The sequence below is a fragment of the Erithacus rubecula genome (assembly GCF_903797595.1).
Source record: "Erithacus rubecula genome assembly, chromosome: 3".
Classification (NCBI taxonomy): Eukaryota; Metazoa; Chordata; class Aves; order Passeriformes; family Muscicapidae; genus Erithacus; species Erithacus rubecula.
In genome coordinates, this window is record NC_136689.1 from 130,887,196 (window position 1) to 130,908,027 (window position 20,832).

Below are 20,832 nucleotides of genomic sequence, written 5' to 3' on the forward strand. Positions count from 1 at the left end.
CTTTCATGATATTTTGGATGTCTAATTATACATGAGATTTGCCATTATCCTCATCAAGTAACACACATAATTCTACTGAAAGGGGGGGGGGATGGTGTTTGAAACAAAATTACAGAGTTGCACACCTCCTCTAAGTTTTCTGTGTGTAACCTGTATGCTTACATTTCCCAAGTTACAGTCTATATGGCCATCCTATAAAATCAACAAAAGAGGAAGGAAAGGAGACATTTCCTCATAAAAGGACAAAAAACTTAGAGATACATCAAGTACTTGGCTCTATTGAAACTTGTATTTCAAAATAGATACAGAACAGATTAATTACTGAAACAAAGAACAAGAAGGTTTTTTTGTACTTCTCACCAGATCTTAACAGATGGAATCTTAAAAACTACCCACTGATCACATAATCAAGGTACCTCAAACACTAACTGCTTCTCTGCTTTCCCATAAAAATTAATCTCTTCCCCACACTATAGTTCTATTACTTTTTTATGTCATTTGTATTTCACAGTCTGCACTTTCAAGTCCACAAACAAGGAGAAATTTCAGAAAATTTAACTGCCAATATTTCATATGCTGTCTCCTAAAAGGAAATATAAGCTAAAATTTGAAATTAAGCAACAAGCACTTGCATCAAAATAGGAATTAGATTAAAGCAGAGATATTTAAGTTCACTGGAGTCTTTCATTCAAGGATATTTAGGTAGAAACAAGGATGAGACCTCTACACATCCAGAAGATGCTAGCAGCTGCTCCATGGACCACAGCTTGAAAGACAAAGTCAGAGATGTGTGTGGCTGTCTGAAATCAAAGAGATAGCACATAGAAATCCCAAAGTAAGGACATACAACTAAAGTTTCAAATCCTTTTAGGCTCAGAGGAACACCTACAGAGGAAAATATCATTATATTCCATCATTTCACAGGAGTTGCACTTGCCATCTCCATCCCATGTTCAGAATATGGATTTCACACAAAAGTATTTTGAAATAGTATTATGTATAAATACCAATTTCTTATAATTTCTCCATTCCACTCACTCCCTCCACAGCAGAAACTTCATTGGAAAGGTGACATCAGAGTGTTGGCAAACTTAGGCTTTCACTCCTGCCTCTCCTGTGCTTGACACTGTTGCATCACCATCTGCCTTTTTGGAACAGAGACCACCACCCTGACCCCTTTGAACCTCATTTCTCCCCAGAGTTTTGAAAAGTATTAGTGAAAATGGACAGAAGCCAAGTATAGAGACAATAAAGTGACACAGCTGGAATTCAAGTCAGCCTTACAAGTGACCTTACTGCTCACAGATAAGCAAAGCTCAACGAGTGTAACACTAAGGTCTGATCAGTAAGTGGTCTCATGGATGGAGCTGCCTGGACAAAGCCATTGTGCAGGCAGGAAAGAGCTCTGCATCTGCCTTGTGGTGCTCCAAGCAAGATCCAAGTGACACTTGGACACTTCACTTCCTAAGATGTATCAGAATCCAAATATCAATAAGGGTACAAAGCCTATTCCATCCTCTACACCAAAAATTACTTGGGAACAGGTTTAAACCCACCACTGCTGTCCAAAAAAGTGATAATTTACTCCTCTTGCACAAAAGTACTTTGCAGCACCACACTGACACCAAATCACTACATCTGCTAAACACATACTGCAAACACAATGAGTATACAAACCATGGCAGCACCTAATTTCAGTGCCTAAAGCAGGCCATGATGAAAGGATCAAGCTGTTACATTTGTGCATTATCAACAGCCAACACATATGAAGTCATGCTTTTCACTAAGAAAAGGATTAGCAAATACTTGGAGCCTAGACAAACACAGAAGGTTCTCCAACTGTGCCTGAACAAAACTTTGAGGTGAAAAAAAAGGGAATGCTTGAAGAATTGAATTTATTAAAAAATACCTGAAACTCAATCACTAATACAGGAAAGAAAAACTTTCAGGGACAGTATCTGTTAAAATTAAGAGCTGCATCAACATTTAATTTTAATATAGGTGGTGGATCCTTCCTCATTGGGAGCTGATTTCAGTTTAGCTCAGAGGCTTACACTGAAGACATGTACAGGTGAACTTCACTTCAATTACAGATAGAGGTAATCAAGTAATCTTATATTTATTTAGTTGGAGGTATGCTTTATCTGATCAAAGGCAGGCACCTACCACAGGATGAGTTAAATTGTACCAAGTTTGATGGACAGCACCAATTAGCACTACATCAATTATAAAACAGAATGTAGACCTTGATGTTACAGATACTTACCTGTAGTCACATGAATCCCACTTCAGAATTCAAAATCAAGGTTGCATTTTTTGGAAAGAATGTTATTGTGAGCTATAAGCTTTCAAGTAAGGTAGATAGTAAGCTGGGCAATGTTTTCAGCCTGTGATGATCTGCAGGTTTGACTAGACAGCCCCTACAGTTAGCTAAAGTTTTTAGTATTAAAAAATGGCTAGATGAATCGAAATGAAATGCAGATCTCCATGGGATAGTCAGTCTTGGTAGAAAGAGCAAGAGAAAAAAAAATCCAACAAAGAAACAGCCCATTTTTTATTTCTTTATTCTTTGACTTTTGATAGCAAGTACCTCTTTCTACCTTTTAAGTAATTTCATGTTTTCCATGGCAGCTTGTGTAAACAACACCATGCTAACATACTTTAGCTGGCCTGTATATTGTAAATGACACATTGAATTGAGAAACTGCATTCTTGCTGTTATCACCATAATGTCCCTATATTAGTGTAAAAACTTACTTTCAGTATCTATCTGTCATGCATTTTGAGATGCTTTAGTGAGAGTCTTCAACCAAGCCTTAGAAAATGTGCATCCCCTCCATCACCCAAAAGGCAAAAATATACAGTTAAGACAAGTTTATCAAGTATACAAATCTAAGCTCTTTATCATAGTGTAACTCTTACTGCAGGTTTTAACACAAAACCACGGACACAGACTTCAAAGTCTGATCAGGCACACCCATCTAGCCCAGCATCCTACCCCACATGGTATAATGAAACCTAAAGGGATGGATACAGGCAAGGAAAAGCATACACACACCCCAACACTGTGCCAGGACCTGCTCTCCATTCCTAGCTTCCCCTACAACAGGTCTATGGGACACCCAAAGGTGTCAAATGCACAGGAACTGCCCCAAAGTATCCTGCTCAGCATCTGTGCTGAAGAGAGTCACATACATACCAAGCCCAGAAGTATATATTTTAAATATAAGCAGCACTAAAAACCAACCATGGGAAGCTGAATCAAACTCCTAAACTTAGATGTCTGTTTTGACAGTGGATCCTGCTCTTGGTGCTTTGAGCATCCTCCTGCAGCTCTTCACAACCCGTTTGAGCATTGCTTATCCCCAGCAGCACTGCATCATTAGCATCAGTCATTCTCACAGAAATGTTGATTTCTAGCAGTTTAAGAGACTTCCTCAGATGTACCAACAATAACTGTGAAGGGCCAAAGGTTTAAATGCTTTAACTTTTCAATGGTTGCAGCATTAGGCTATTCCAGCTGCTGTCGTAACAATGTGTATATAAAGACTAAACAGTAACTATCCTAAGTACAGGTCTGAGGAACAGAAAATACACTCCAAAGCATTTCTCCTGACCACGAGTACCTGGAAAATAACCACTTTTCTTTTACAGTTTTTTTTACAAGTTCTGTTAAAACTGCTTAATGTCTCCCCCGAGGAAAAAAAAAAAAAAAACAAAGTATCTCAAAGTACAGCTTCCACATAGGATTTTAAGTCTTAACTCACAGATAAAAAGTTAACTGTCCTTCAAATAAAACATGTTTCAACCTCAAAGAGAGGAGGATAGAGTAACTAATAATAGCTAGAATATTTGGATAATGCTAGACAACTAAAAATCATGTAGTGTAACTTTTTGATATAAATTATTCTTTAGGAGCTAGTACAGTCCTTGTAAAAGTAGATGTGATATTTATTTCAGTCAAGTATTTCCTACATAGTTTCTTTTACACTAATGCTCAAATCATCTATCTTTCCCAAAGCCTGACCATACAATCCAGCTTGAAGTTCCAAGATTATCCCAGGTAAATGCCTTGTTAGGAAAGCTAAATCACAATCCCCAATATCCAAGCAGGTTTTTCTTCTAGTTGAAAACCCATGTAACAACTTTCCATAACAATAATGGGTTTGTGGTGGAGATTCCCATCTTACACTAAGATGATAAAGATTTAATTGGCATAATTTTGAACCCAGTGACTGTGGCCCTCCATATATGCATATTCCTCACTAAATACTGTGCTCAAAGTTATATTGAGGGCTGAGAAGCACTTGGGAAATTTCCTGCCTCAGATATTCCTCCTGTTTCCACCTGAGGATATTTTTCCATCACCACTGTCACTCATTATCCACTCATTGCCACAGGTATTCCACATTTTTGTGCCTCTAACACACAGTGTAAGCACCTAGGAGATGAATATTCACTTTAGCCATCATGATACTCCATGAATAGGAAATAAATGGAAAGATAAGTATTTTACAGCCACAGGTTTTGAGTTCTTTGATATAAACAGCCTCTGGTTTAACTGTGTGAATGTGTCCCATTCACATTTGTTTATTATTCCAACACTGGTCTTACCAACTGTAGAGAGGCCCTCTGTAGACTCTTGAGTCTTCCCATCAATGCAACCACTGCTATCATTGGCTCTTTTCCCTTGGGGAATTTTGCTAGCACCTGTTTTTTGATGGCTGTTTATAATGATCCCTATATTCTCTTCTGTCAAAGCTTTTGCAGAATACTATCACACCTCCCAGTAATCCAGCCTGAGATTCTTCATTTCTATGTACTCCCAGTTTGATTTGTGGTACTCTTGAGAAAAGTTGTTTTCATTATAAGTTGTTTTCATGTTCAGAGAAAACCACTAGTCTTTCATGCACCCTGTGAAATTCAGTGAAATGCTAAGACATGAAGCTGTCCATCTTATACTGACTGCTAAAGAGAAATCTGAAAAAGAAATAAAAATTTTCATTGAAGAAAGCTTACAAGAGAAAAAAAAATCAAGTTATACAATTCAACAAGGAAAGATTAAGATAAACCAGCTGTGATATTACACCACTGAGCTTTAAACTGGGTGACCCTTAAATAGATTTTCTAATATCTTCTGTGGGAAAGGCAAAAAGGCCATAATTACCTGCTCAGGGCAGTGACTTCCAGAGTGAGAATTTGGTGGGATGTTTTAACAAAAGTAAGGATCTGTTCTGAGCAACTACACAAAGCAATATTCTAATAAGCTGGAAAAGTAACTAAGAGCAGCAGTAGAATAAGTAGTGTCTGTTGATTATTATGCATTTATCAAAAGAATTTTAGTGAAGTGACATTGACTAATAAAACACAAATCAATGCAAGGTAGGAACAACTTTGTAAACTCTATTTTATTATTCTGCTTCTACTGCAATGTGGCAAGCTCTGATTTGTGAAAGGGTTACAAGGAGATGGTGAATGAGGAATTCTGGGAACATCTCCTCAAATTTACTTAAGTTTTCTTTACTAGAATACTCTACATCAGCAACAAATCCCTGCAAGCGCCAATACAGGCATGTACACTTAGATTATTGTACATTTAGCTGCTTTAAAAAAATCAGCTACACATTATATTTGCCCATAATTCCAGACTGAATGCAATTGATTCCTACCACACAGGAGACTTCATCTATGCCAAAAATTGTATTTCATTAAGAAAACGATATTATGGAGATTCTGAGATCATGTAACAGACAAAACAGAATGCCAGAGAAACTTTAACTGCCAGTACCCCACAGTGTCTGCCTGATTATTTGCAGATGGGATATGGAAAAATTGTGAAATTATTGGAATTTTGGGTCCTGTACGAAAGCATTACTTCAGACTGGATGTGTCATGGCAAATATCTATTATAATTTGAATACATTCTTAGATTGTCCTTTCTGTGCTTAGAAATGGCTATGCTTACTTCTGTAGACTTATTAACTAAAAAAGACTGCATTCTTCAAAGCCCAAAACAAAATCCTTAGGTGATAGCACAAAACAGTGCCAGTAAGTCAACTGTCAATACCGATCGTATTTATCCAATAATTAAACTAAAAACTAATTTAAATCAATCTCCTTTGGAAAAGCCAACTGTTCAACAAGCACAACAATTGGTCTAGGATCAATCAGTGAACATGAGATCAATTAAAACCAGCTTAAGTTTTTGTAGGAGGACAATTCACACAACTTGAGTTAGATGTCTATTCATTTCAGTACTCCCACAATGCAGCCCTTAAGCTCTGTTGTAAAGCAGAAATACCACTATCACCCTCCGCTGTCTAGCCAGCACTCTAAGTAGTTCCACATTTAATTAAAGACACAGTATACCCTTTGTTAGCACAGATAGTCTGGTCACTTTAAAGGACTGCTATCGTTTTAGCCACACACACATAAATCAAACTCTGGAAACCATCTGTTGAAAAACCATCAAAACCAAACTGCCTCACAATTTTATTTGTACCTACTCTGAAGGTGATATATGCATGAAAGTGCAAACTATTTTCTTCTCACGGTTTTATTAATGCTTGTGGCAGCTTAACACTGGAGATGTTAAGTCCCTCCCCTTCCAAATAATACTACTAAAAGTACAATTCTTTCAGAAATACTGATTTCTCAGCAGCTTGTGCCACCTGATTTTCAGCTAACTATAGAAATGAGAGCCGGGGATTCATGGCCGAGAAGATAACAGGATAAGGGACAGAAAAATAATTCAGAATATGTGGATAATAAAAACATTTTATAAGGTGAACTTCCCCACCACTCAAAAAAAAGAAAAAAAAGTGGGAAAGAAACAGCCTCGGCCAGGCTGCCAGCCGGAAAGCGCTGCAGTAACTTCTCCGTCCACACGGGAGCTGTACTGGCACATTGCACCGCTCCGGCTCCCCGGCTCCGGCATCCCGACACCAGCGTTTGGGGAAACCAGTGAAGCCCCAGCGCACCGTTTGTGTCTTTTCCTCAGAGGGATCGGCACGCTTTCAGTAAGTGGACGGCGCAGAACCCGCGGGGCAAGGCGCGGTGCCCAGCCCCGCCGGAGCGGCAGGCGGTGCCGGAGGATGAAGGGGAGAAGCCGCCTCGCTCCGCGGGAACATCCACGGAGAGCAGCCTCCAAGTCCGTCCCGCGGACACGCGACTCCTCACACGCGGGCTAACAGCGATCCCCGGCAGCTGAGAGCGCTGGACGAGGAGCGACGGCGACATCAGCGACATCCCCTGCCCGGCTCGGCCCCCCCCGCGGGGCAGCGCCCAGCGAGACCCCGGCCCCGCCGGGGGCCGTGCCCGACCCTCTACACTCGCGTCCCCGGCAGCCCCGGGCTCCGGCCGGTCCCTTCCCATCGGAGCTCACGTCCGCGCCGCTCCTCCTGCTCCCGGCTCGACCTCCGCCGCAGGACGGCGGCGAGCAGCCCCGCTGAGCGCTCGCCACGCCGGCCCGGCCCCGCGCCCCGGGCTCGCCCCACGTGCGGGCCCGGTGCCCGCGGAGCGGAGCGCGGTCACCTGCCGGAGAGCGGCCCTTCCTGCCCCGCACTCACCTCTCTTGCTGCGTCTCCAGCGGCCGGGCTGGCAGTGGCCGTAATCCATGCAGTTCAGGATGATCAGGGCAAAGGAGAAGAGGCGAAACTGCATCCTGGGCCGCTGGGGTGGGCAGCCTCCTCCGGCGGCGGCGAGGGGCGGCGGGGCCGGCGGCGTGCGGGGCGAGGAGGGGCCGGCGGAGGATCGCGGGGCAGCGGCTGCCGCTGGGGACCGCAGGAGTTTACACGCCTCTCGCCGCCCTTCCCGGGCGCTGCGAGCTCTCCGCCGCCTCCAGCATCTCCCCTGTGCTGCAGGGAGAGAGAGGTGAAAAGCCTGGACCCGGGCTCTCCTGGTCCTCCCCTGCTCTGGCTCTCCCCAAAAAACAAACAAACAGAGAAAAATCACAGCCCGGGCGGGGGCAGGAGCGGGGCGGCGGAGCGGAGTCACCGAGAGCCCCCAGGCTGTCCCAGAGCGGCGGTCGAGCGCTGCTCCGGCCCCCGCACGCCCGGGACGGGCTGTCAGCCGGGGACAGCGCTATTTATCCCGGCGCGGGGCGCTCCCCGCCCACCCGCGCTCAGGTCGCGGCTCGCAGGGCGAAGCCGTCCCCCCGTACCTCCCGCGGCGCGGCCCCGCGGCCGCCCCGTCCCGCCGGGTGCCGAGCGCGGCTCCGCGCCGCGGGGCAGCCGCAGGGCTCGGCGGGGCGGGCGGCGGCGGCTCCCGGGCACATGCGGGCGGTGTCGGCGCCGGGCGCTCCCTTTATGCGGCGGGGCGGGGGCCGTGCGGGCCCGGGGATGCGCGGGGCCCGTGGGTGGTGCCGGCCCCGGCGCTCCCGCCGCCCGCCTCCGCCCGGCCCTATCGCCAGCCGGCCCCAGAGCCGCCGCTGCCTGTGCCTGGAGGCGCTTCCTCGGCGGGCTTCTCCCTCTCCCCGCAAAGCCTCCTCGTCCTTTCTCTTTCTCTGCCCTGCTTACAGCCTGGGGAAACCCAGTCCTCCCCGCTTCTCGCCCTGTTCTTTCTCTATTTTTTTTCCTTTCCCTTTTCGTTTCTTCTTGATAATTATGTTTTTCGACCCTGGATTGATTTATTCCGCCCACCCCTCCCCCCGCGCTTTTCTTCTGGCTTCCTAAAGTCTGATCTCACACGTTTCAAAGTCTCTTCCTTGAAACACCACTTTCATTGTCTTGGCAAGATGTCTCTAGAAGTCCAAAAGTGTGACTTCAGTAAGTGATTTGTCCTCGTGTCTAGCCACATCTCTACTTGGCAAAGGTACTGTAAAGCGAATAGAATGGGAATCCCAATGGTACAGATAAGGAAGGCTGAAACAAGGGGGATGCCAAGAGTTTCCAAGTGAGTTTAGTTTTGATACAAGAAAGTCTATTAATTCCTCATAACATCCTCTACACGGACTCCACAGTGCCATTTCTCTCTCTGCTCCTCACTCAGCCTGTTCCCCAGCACTACAGGTCTGCCTGACAATGACTCTTGGGATGCTCATCCCGTTGTGCCGGACCAAATGAGCCCCGTCGGACCCGGGACTCTGGAGCAGGTGCAGAAGCTGGGAGGCAGCGTGGATCTGGTACAGCTGGTGCAAAGCCAGGTCTAATAAACCCAGCTGGATCCAGCATCGAGGCTGGGTCTGTGCTGGGTGTTTCTGCTCCTCCTCCTTGCCTCCTCCCCCCAAACTCTGCTCCAATAATTCTGGTGCTGAAATACCTGAACTGCCTCGGGATGGAGCCAGCAAGGTTCTCACAAAAGCAGATGTACTCTTTCCCCGGCAGAACTGGCCTAAGAAAGCATAACTGCATTCAGGTGGCACTGTGCCTGAGCTAATATATCGTGTTAGACCCGAGCTGGCTTTTCATCCATGGTCTGAACAATCTAACCACAGACAAGTGAAGCCTGACTGTGTTTGCCATACCATCCTGAGACCTCAGAATTTTTGACTGCCTTTATTGTATAATATTCCTCTGGAGCAGAGAAGGATCACTATCAGTTTCCATACTGAAGACTGGCTTACAAAGAGAGTAGATAACTTGCCTGAAATCAAAAGGGGTGTATGAGAATGTGTCCTGAGCTTCCCAAGCTCTCAGATATTTCTCTTATCCCTGTGCTACCCTTCTTTATATTTTTCTAGTGAATAGTAGTAGCATTACACCAGTTTAACCACTAGTATAAACACAAGCATTTTTTAAAGTCACACTACAGTTGGAGTTCAGCACATCCTCACTAAGTTTGCAGAAGACACCAAACTGGATGATGCAGTTTACACACCTGAAGGATGGGATCCATCCAGAGGGACATGGAAAAGCTCAAGAAATAGGCACATGGGAATCTCATGAAGTTTAACAAGACCAGTGCAAGGTGCTGCACTTGGATTGGGGAAAACCTCAGTACTAATACAAGAGCAGCCCTGCCAAGAAGGATTTGGGGGTGCTGGCAGATGAGAGGCTGGACATGACCCAGCAATGTGGACTTGCAGCCCAGAAAGCCAAACGTGTCCTAGGGTGCATCAAAGCAAAGCAGGGTGGCCAGCAGGTGGACAGAGGCAATTCTGTCCCTCTGCTCTTGTGACAACACACCTGGAATTCTGTGGGGTTCCCAGCACAAGAAGCACATTGATCTGTTGGAGTGAGTCCCAAGGAGGCCACCAAGATTAGAGGGATGGAGCACTTTTCCAGGAAAGTCTGAGAGAATTGGAATTATTCAGTCTGAAAGAGAGAAGGCCTTTGGGTGACCTAATTGCAGCCTTCCAGTACCTGAAGGGAGCCTACAAAAAGAGGGAAGAGAGAATTTTTACAAGGGGCTATAGTGACACAAGGGGAATTGTCTCCAAACTGAAAAAGAGTAGCTCTATATCAGCTATTAGGATGGGATTTTTTGCTGTGAGGGTGGTGAGACACTGGAACAGAATGTCCAGAGAAGCTGTGGTTGCCCCATCCCAGGAAATGCTCAAGGCCAGGTTGAATGGAATTCTGAGCAGCCAGGTCTAGTGGAAGGTGTCCCTGCTCATGGCAGGAAGGTTAGAACTAAATGTTCCTTAATGTCCCCTCCAATCCAAGCCATTTTATGATTCTGTGATATGAGCATTTTCTGATGCAGGATATTTTATTGTAACTGTCATTATGGGGTTACAGTGTGTGAGATTTCATTGTGCTATGCAGAGCACCAGCACCTCTCAGTGTTGTCATAATCTAAGAATTACAAAGACATGACTTGTCAACTAATTAACACAGATCTAGGAACTCAGTGAGTCAAGGTCAGTCAAGCTTATGTCAGTGGTATCCAAGTGGGTTTGCAGTGGATGCTAAGGGAAAGAGAGTGCCGAAAAAGGCATGTATATATGTGGTTTATGGTCTTTATTTTCCCCAATCTACTTACACAGTGAAACTTTTCTATAAAACTAGTTGCAACGGAGGCCATAATTTATTTCAGTCAAGTGTGTTTACTGTCAACTGGAACTCTCCAAGATGTGTAGTCCCTGTATCCACTCTAATTCCATGCAACATGCTGTGTACCCTAGACAGCTAAAAGGGAGACTTTTTGCACTAGCACTATCTTTAGTGCATGTGTTTGTGATTTTCTGATCTAGAAATAAGTGTACCAGCACCCTAGAGACCCCCCCAAGATTTAATGCCAGGGACAGAGATCAAACTACAAGAAGGGGAAATCAAACCAAGGTGTTAGCTGCACTTTTGTGAGGACACCAGAAACTAACCTCTTTTACTGTTTCACATCTACAAACCCATAATTATGCAGCTTGATTCTACAACAGTTGTCTAGAGTCCTGCAGTCCTTTATGCAAACGGTGATACCAGGACCTCCCCGGTAACACAGCTCCACTTCTGGAAGTGTCTGAAATAAAAGTATGAAAGAGCTTCCTGACAGGTGTCCTGCTGGCACTGAAGATGACTGACATCTCTCAAAGTCTGGTGTCAGTGGTCTGGAAGCCAAGCCAGAGTCTGTAGAGCCCAGAGCATTTTTACAGTCAGAGGGAAAAAATCAGGGGCTCCAAGAGATTAAAAAGCAGAGAAAGGAAAAGTATTGGGATAACTTCAGTAGGACATGGTAGACCTTTGTCTTTGCAGAGAGGAATTGGCTGTATGTATGGCACCTTGTGTGTGCTGAGACTCTAATGAACACTGCTCTTATTTAAGGGGGCTTTGGCACACTGAGGAACTGGGAAGATTATCTGAGCATGTTCAATTAGCACAGTCATAGAAAGAATGCTCTAGTCTAGGCCCAAGCAGATGATGTGGCAATGATTGAAATACCAGATGATGACAGTCTGAGCAACAGCTTTAGCAATGGGGACAGCTAAGAATGGGTGTACTTCACACAGATTATTCAAAACTCTCAGCAGCCAAATTAATGCATTTGAATACCGCTGAGATGATTCATTACACACTGTTCAGAAGTCATATTATTTTCTAGAACTATATTTCAGTTCATAGAAAATGAATTTTTATGTGTTGTGCTCCACAGAGGTTTCACTGACTGTAAAAGATCTTATCTTCTACATTTCAGCTGTATTAAAGCCAAAGTACTGCTGCTTTTGCAATATAAAGTAATTGTAATTGAATCTTTCCATTCTTTATTGGACTCCATAGGATTTGATCTGTAGCTATCCTAACTTCATAATCTTAAAGTGAACAACACTAAGGTTTACTTTAAAAGAAATTTCTCCATATTCTCATAGCTGGGCAACTCATTGCTACATGAAAGTCATGATTTTTCTTAAGACAGAATCTCAGCAATAACATGTAAGTCTTAGCAGCATTAAATTGCTAGTAAAGATATATCATTATTTTCAGTGAAAGGAATGAATCTGACAAGCTTTATGTCTAACCTTCAAAAATAAATATATTTATATGAAACCCAGCTTCAAACCTATTATTTCTAAGTCAATTTTTACCTTCTTTAAATTCTTAAAATACACTTAATTCATTAGTTCTTCACAATGTCATCTGAAATAATAATAATAATAATAATAATAATAATAATAATAATAATAATAGTAATGAATATTGTGCCTAGTTTGAGGTCTGCCAAAATCAGAGCAAGACTACTGGAGAACCACAATATTTGGGGGCTGGAGCACTAGTCCTGTGAAGGAAAGCTGAAGAAGCTGGGCTTGTTCATCCTGAAGGAAAGGATTTAAAGGAGAACCAAGCAGTTCCTTTCCACACCTATGAGGAGGTAACTGAGCACCTTATTGAGGAGCTGGGCAGAAGAACAGGACACAATGGTCATGTACTGAAACAGGGGACATTTGTGCTGGGTATAATAGAAAATAATTTTCCATCTGAGAATTAGTAAGAACTGGAAGAGTTTTGCCCAGAGAAGCTGTGGAATCTCCTTCCTACAAAGCCTTAAGCAGCCTGGACTGGCCTCTGCTGATTGCACTTGATTTTACCAAGGGGTTGCACCCAGGACCCCCCAAGGGGTTCTTCGTGATCTGTCAATCCTATAAAACCCATGAGCTCCCAAAACAGGCTGAGAACTGCCCTGCACACCTCTGGACACATCATCACTTCATTCAAACCCTGGGGAGATCAAGAAATTGTCATCCTTTTGACTCTTCTCCCTCTCTGAAGCATGATCAAACTCCTCAATTTTCACCTCCTTGTGCAAGCTTTGCTCTTGCAGAGCTTCCAACAGCATCCATGAGCATGTTGCCTAAAATTCATCAATTCATCAAGGCTGTATGTTTTTAATCAGGGCTCGGAGGAGAAAATACAGGGGAAAGGGGGTAACATCTCTAAAAAATATCTGTAGCTCTCAAATGTAATATTCAGTTCTTTCAGGGAAAAAAAAAAAAAAAAAAAAAAAAAAAAGGAGAAAAAAAAAAGACAGGAAACACAGAACACAGTGAAAAATATGTTCTAAATGGTGTCTATCCTCCTTTCCCAGTTTGGACTGGCACCAGACTACCAGTTCCTGCCTGCCAACTTTGGACACCAAGTCTCTCTTGGAGTGCACAAGAGCCAGTGTCCTCCTGTGTGGATACTGCATTCTGAACATGAGAGCTCAAATTCCAGCCTGGCAGCTGCAGAAAATCCACTACTTTTGGAGAATGGTGATTTGAGTTTGCCAGCATATAGATGAGAAAATTGCTGAAAAATTAATGTATGACAAAGTTCAGGCTTTCTGTTTTGCAATGCTTTTCGTGGCACTATAGCTACAGAGGAGGTTTGCTGCACATATATATGGGTTTAAATTTGCTCTAATGTGGCCTCAAAATAGCTTCACAAGGACCTGGAATGCAAAGATGAAATGGTGAGCTGGTATTTGTATTTATTTTATTTTTTTACCAAGATTTTACATCATGTGCCCTAAGCTTTATGCAATCACTGCTTTATCTCTTATGCACATAGAAACCCATCCCTCCCTGCACAAAAAATCATGGATTTACTGAGTTTGGAAGGGACTATGGAAGATCATCTCTTGATCAAAGCAGAGCCAGCTTCAAAGTTAGGTCAGATTACTGAGAGCCTTATCGAGTTGAGGTTTGAAAAAGTTCAAGGTGGAAGATTCCACAGGTTCTCTGGGTGACTTCTTTCACTGCTTGTCCATTCTCATAGTGAAAATTTTTGCCATATCTCCACAGAAAACTTTCCTCATTGCAAGCTGTAATCATTGCCCTTTTGCTTTTCTCTGCAAACCCCATCATCTTATAAGATGCCTTTTATACCTGAAAATATATATATGTTTGTTTATATATATTGAATTTTATATATATATATATGTTAAAAACATATATATAATACATTGTTTTAAATGGGTGTTTACATTCTATTTCTACTTTGCTTTTTCCTCTATTTCCTTATCATCTATGGATCAAACAGAGAAAATAATTAAGATATTTCTTAAAAATTACATCTTTGAGACTAACCATATCACCTTGCAATGTCTAATTTGCTTTCCTGCTGTTTCTGTTGGTTGCAGAAGGAAAGGGAGCAAAGATGATTGTATACCTGTAAACACAGAACTGTTAGCCCAAATAATCAAAAGTGGCTCTCAAAATGAGAAAAGCAATATGATGGAAACATTTTTATTGAAATGTCAGAATTTGTGTGTTACTTTATTGTAACAGATGCATTGTTCAGCATAGACAAGTTGTATTCAACATCTTTTCTTAGTAACCTTCTAATTTAGTAACTGGCTTTGGAGATGTTTAAGTAGAATTTAGAGATATTCACTATTTAATGTTAATAAAGGCTAAGTGTTAAATGCTGTGATGTTCAGTGCATGTTTTCTCCAGCATATCTATTTAGCAATAAAGTGATTGCAATATTTGTTGGAATACACAAGAAGTATCTCTGCCAAATGATAATAAAGAAGGGAGTTTTAAAAGAATTTTGGACAGTTGAGAATTCTTAGATAAAATCCTGAATTTGTGTAGTTAATCCACACCAAGTTTCAAAAGTAAAATTGTCTCCAGTAATAAAAAAACATATATTCAAGACAGTTTTATAATCTGCAGAATATGATACTTTTCCACTGTCACATCATTGCTTACTCCTTGTCTTATATATTGAACAAACAGCTCAGGAAAGCAAATTAAAAGAGAACTCATGAACATTCTCTGAAACACTGTCAGCTCCTCTATCCCAGCTCAGGAGAGAGCCTGGAGCAGTGGGTGATCCTACACTGGAAGAGTAAACAGTGCCAGGAAAGGGGAGCATGACTTCAGTGCACTTGGGATGCCAGCCCCCAACATGACCTTGTACAAAAACCTAAGGACAGAAAGGATGGGTCTTGGTGAAAGGGCAACAAAAGAGCTTACATTCTGTTTTGTCAGAGGAATTGTACAGGTATTACTGAAGACATATTTTTAAAATGTGAGAGTCACAAAAATACAGCTCTTAATTTTAAAAAAGTGCAATAAACCACAGTAGAATATTGTTTTGTTTGAGCTTTACACCCTGCCAGTCATGACGGGAGCTGAATATCAGCTTTTGCTTCATTGTAAGTTTTGGAGAAGTGTACCATATCTATCTTCTGGAACCAAAATTAGACTAAATTCTGTCCTTAAAATAAAATAGAGATAAAACATAAAGGGGGGAAAAAAAGGTGAAAATTTAAGGTCATCATTCTTCAGAACAATTCTTCAAAGTAAAATTAAATTAAAGGATAGGGCAGAGGAACTGTGATGTCTGCCATTTCAACAGTACCCCAGGGCTGAGAAAACTGCTGCAGCCAAAAGCAGGAACCACAGTACCTAAGTGGCTGTAGCCTGTAACCATGCCTGTCTCCTGATGATCAGCAGAAAGCCCATAAATCATGCTCCTTAGGGACTGAAAGGCTTAAATAAGTATTAAAGGGCTCAGTCATGCACTGGCAGAATAATACATATGATCATCTAGAAGATTTAATTTCTACTTTATTTTGGACATTTTTTTTCTGTCCACTGAGCCCTTTAAAGCAGAGGGGTATGTGAGGCTTTGCCAAATGCAGATATTTCACTTTCCTTTCCCTGAACTCAATACTGAAGTTTTTTTATCATCACTTTGAGGGATATTTTCAGATCAGCTGGACCTCTGTGTTGATTTTCATTATTTAATGTCAACATCTCTCCTTGGAGAAGATTCTAAGTTTGGATTTTTTTAACTAGCATGAAAATTAACAAAGGGAATATTACAAACCACAGAGCTTAGTCTAAAAAAAAGCTACTGATCATCTTCAATACCCTCATGACAGTCCCAAACCTTCCTTTACCCCAGTGCTGGTTTGGCACACAGCTGGCAGTTGAATATTTTCTGACTGACAGCTGGCTTGGTGAATACAACTAATAATATCTCTGGGCCCAAGTCCACTCCCTGCTGTTCAGTACTTCTGGGGAAAAGCATCTTGCACAGTAAGCAATTGTTGAAGTATCAAAATCCACATTTTATCTGCCCCTCATGAGGGATGCAGAGGGATGTGGCTGGGACAATTTCAGGCAAGGGATTTTTAAAAGGGAATTTGTGTTGTGCTACTGCTGGTCCCTTACAAAGTGTCACCTTCAAAATTCAAGATGCTTTCTAAATATTAAGGAAAGGTAAGGTACCTTTTCTCTTACCCCTTGTATATATGGGATAGAAACCAGGAGCTAAATCCCTGAAGAACATATTTGAATGTCTGCAACTAAATTTTACCTGAATTGCTGCGCCTAAATCCAGAAGGGAAATAACTATTTTAATAATAATTAAAAAAAAAAAACCAAAACAAAACAAACAACTATCTTGGCTTGCTTTTCAGATGGAGGTTTTGCACTCCATAGCACCATTTACCATTTATCTTGATTTCAAAGATCCTGGAGGCTTTGCTTCTTCCTCAAACTAGCAAACGTAAAAGGCTGAGACCCTCTCCCGCAAACATATTCTCAAATCCTAATTGCAAAACAAACATGAAATGTGTATCAATCACTATTTACAGTTTATGCCCCTAGCCCTGACAGTGTGGTTTATCAGATGCATTCCGAGAAAATCCACTTCTTGAACTCTGTCAGGCTGGTGGTGTCACCACTTCCCTGGGGAACCTGCTCCAGTGTCCAGCCACCTTTTGATGTCACCTTTTTCCAATATCCAAACTAAGCTTCTCCTGACACAGCTCCAGGCCATTCCCTGGGTCCTGCCACTGCTCACCACAGAGCAGGGGTCAGTGCCTGCCCCTCCTCTTCCCTCATGAGGAAGCTGTAACTGCAGTGATGTCTCTGCTCAATGTCCTTTTCTCCAGGCTGAACAGACCAAGTGACCTCAGCCTCTCCTCACTGAGCTTCTCCTTGAGGCCCTTCAGCATCTTTGTTGCTCTCCTCTGGACATTCTCTAATAGTTTTCTGTCTTTTCTTGTGTCACCAAAGCTGCCCCCAGCACTGGAGGTGAGGCTGCCCCAGTGCAGAGCAGAGCAGGACAATCCCTCCCTTGCCTGGCTGGTGATGCTGTGCCAGGACAGGGTTGGCCCTCCTGGCTTCAGAGCAATGCTGACTCACGTTCAACTTGCCATCATCCAGGACCTCCAGGGCCCTTTGCCTGGCACTGCTCTTCAGCATCTCATTCCACAATCTGTACCTGCATCCTGGTGCCTTGCATCCCAGGAGCAGAATCCAGCACTGTCCTTTGTTGAGCTGCATGTGGTTGGTGATTTCCCAGTTCTAAAATGTGTCGAGGTCTCTCTGGGGAGACTCCCTGTCTTCATGGGACTCAACAGCTCCTCTCAGTTTTGCATTGCCTGAGAACTTGCTCAGTATCCCTTCCAGTCCCAAGTCATTAATGAAGATGTTGAAGAGCACAGGGGGGAGGATAGACCCCTGCAGAACCCCACTAGTGGCAGGTGTCCAGTCTGATGTCACCCCATTCACTGTAACCCTTTGTGCCCAACCTGTGACACAGTTGTTCACCCATCACAGGATGTGTTTATCCAGCTGCATGGAACACTATCAAAGAGACACATGACCTTCAAGGTAATTTTAAAAAGAAAATTACGGATTTGGGTCTGCTCTTTGACAAAATGGCTGTAGGTAAGGGCACACGCTGGCCATATTTTCAACCCTCCCCACTGGTTAAAGCAGTATCTCCCTTAGGGTGGCTCTTTGGGGAGGTGCAGGAACACTGCTGACTCCCAAATACCATCACTCACAGGCAAGTGTAACCCAGCTCCTCTAGGACTTTCCTTAGTAGCTCCATGGACAAATCAGCTTTTGAGCATTTGTGATGGGAACAGAGGTGTCTGTATCACTGGCTTGCAGCTGTCTATGGTTTCATGACTTTTAAATGTAAATAAAACCAGTCTAGTTAGGTACATTTTTCCATGCTCTTTTTGTAATAAGAAATTACTGCCATGAGGGTGAATTCTCAAATTTCAATTCTCTCTGTGCTTGGATGTGATCTACTTAGAGCAAAAAGCAACAGGCACAGAAGATGTCCAAGAGTGGGATGAAAAGATCACAGCATACAGTTTTGTGAGGAAACTATCCTGTTAATCTTTTATCTAAAATGACCAATGCCTGCTTGGAGGAGATTTGGATAAAGGTAAAGGACATTATCCATGGAGGGGACAGGAGGGCTTGCCCAGCCAGCAGCAGGGCATCCAGAAGCTGCTAAAACAAAGGAAACCACAGTTCACAACTGTAAAACCAGCCATTATTAAAAGGGAATATAGAAAGAGGGGAGAAGTTTTGAGAAGTTTATATAAGCTTATGGGGAAGGAAGGCAGCAAATCATGCTTACCAATGGCAGGAGCAGCAACACAGTAGAAGCATGAAACTCTTGGCAAAACTTAGAGCAGATTTTTCCATTCCACTGATGTTTTTCTCACTCTCTCTAGTCATATATCATTCTTACATTAAAATTTGCTCCTGAAAAATGCATTGCTCTGGAAAAACCTCTTTGCTCTTGTAAACTGAAAAATGCAAACTATCATTAAATGAAGATGGTTCCTCCAGGATCCCTTCCATTCATGTTTATGCTGAGGGTATCACTCAGATATTCACAACAGAAGCAAGGCACTATTTCATCTTCAGAGGATCATCAAATCAAGCTTGCTTTCAGACCTGCATCAGAATTCAGCCCTGCCCTGTCCTGTGCCACATCCTTGCCACAATCATATTGAAATTGCTGAGAGAAATTTATTTTGGGCATTTCCAATTATTGTTCTTGTGTGTATGATTTGTACTTAGGGGAGACCTTGGACCTATGTCATGGCAGCCTTGGAGAATACACTCTCAATGATTTCTGGAGCCTGATGTTAGCTCTGGCACAGCTGCATTGCCATGTTACAGTTTTCTGTTAAATCTGGGTATGTTGCAGTGTTTGGTACTGGCACATTTCCCTTCAGAGGTCTCATGTATGAGGAAATTATCACAGAGTTGCAGGATGGCTGAGGGTGGAACAGAGCTCTGAAAGTCACCTGCTCCAACCTCCTGCTCATGTGGCAACAGCTGGTTGCCCAGGTATGTCCAAGGAACACTTTGGGAAACCTGTGTTTGATCATACTCAGAATAAAAAGTTTGATCTGGGCCAGTGTTTGATCATACTCAGAGTGAAAAAAAAAAAAAAAAGCGGGGGGGAGAGTGGGTTTCGTGTTCAGATTGAATTTAGTTTTTTAGCTTGTGACCACTGTCTCCCAGCTTGCCACCAAACAACACTGGAAAGATTGTTTTGCTGTTTTTCATCTCATCTCACCATGTGTTTATCTATGCATATGAATAAGATCCTCCTAAGCCTTCTCTTTTCCAAACTGGAAGTCCCAGCTTTCTCAGTCTTTTCTCCCAAGTGAGATGCTCTAGTCCCCATCTGTTGGGCTCTCTCCAGCAAGCCCATGCCTCTCTTCAACTGGGAAAATGAATGGTGGGTCTTCTGAGCTGGCACAGAAAGGCCAAGTGAAATAGATACTTTTTTGAGGTGTCAGGTCTGAGACTGCTTGGGAAGCCCGAGGACAAAAGATCTGGACCTGGTTGTGGACAGTCTAATGAAGCTGATAAACTGTCATCACCATATAATCCCAGACCCAGCAGAGCAAAGGCCATAAAAATGATATTACAAATATTATTTTAACATCTAACCTGCTGGTGTTGTTTACACTGGGTGAGAGATTTGGCTGAGGTAGCTGCAGCATGTTTAATTAAATGCCAAATTGTCAACAACTGTTTTTCCATTTGACTGTGCAGCACATACAACATCATGATTTTCATTATTTGCTTTTTCAGTCTTCCAGCAAGATACTCTATCAGTGGAGAGTTTTTTGCAAAAGCAAGTAGTACATTAATAGAGAAAACACACCAGAGTAGCTAATGAAAAAAAATTAAGTATTTTTAATAAAAAATATGGCAAACCCCAAACTATATATTTCATGCATGTCCAGTGTGAGGACAAAGAATCCTACAACACTTTGTAACTTGCTAAAACAAGCAGCAGAAGGCCACCCTTTGAGTCAACCACCTGAAGTAAGCAATTAGCATAGCTTTGCTAAGAATGATTGCTGTTGCAGATATCTCTTATCTCTCAGATATCACTTGCCAATACCTCAGGAAAAAATAAATTCACTTTGTCACTTTGTTTACACTGCTGGAAAGTTTTTGTTATACCAAAACATTTCCATAAACTGCATCATATTGTACACAAGGTATAGAAAGCATTTGAATTGGGGTTACTGGATTCCCAAGGAATAGATTGTTCGTTTTTACAGATATAGTTGGTTTGCTTTGAAAAAAGCTAAAACATTGATTATAAGAGAGCAATTATCAAACCTGCTGGGGCAGACCTGATCCAAAAATCATTTAGGAATTGCAAAACCAGAAAAGCCCTCTAG

The 20,832-nt window shown here is 42.7% G+C and overlaps 1 protein-coding gene across 1 annotated transcript in view; it reads right to left on the reverse strand.

The window, feature by feature from the left end:
- The window catches only part of RSPO2 (R-spondin 2), a 98,111-nt gene extending 90,093 nt beyond the window's left edge, over positions 1–8,018 (reverse strand). The window contains exon 1 of the mRNA XM_079301579.1: positions 7,569–8,018. Coding sequence (XP_079157705.1) covers positions 7,569–7,662 — 94 coding nt within the window. The 5' untranslated portion in view covers positions 7,663–8,018. The remainder of the gene's footprint in view (positions 1–7,568) is intronic.
- Positions 8,019–20,832: the final 12,814 nt, after the last annotated feature.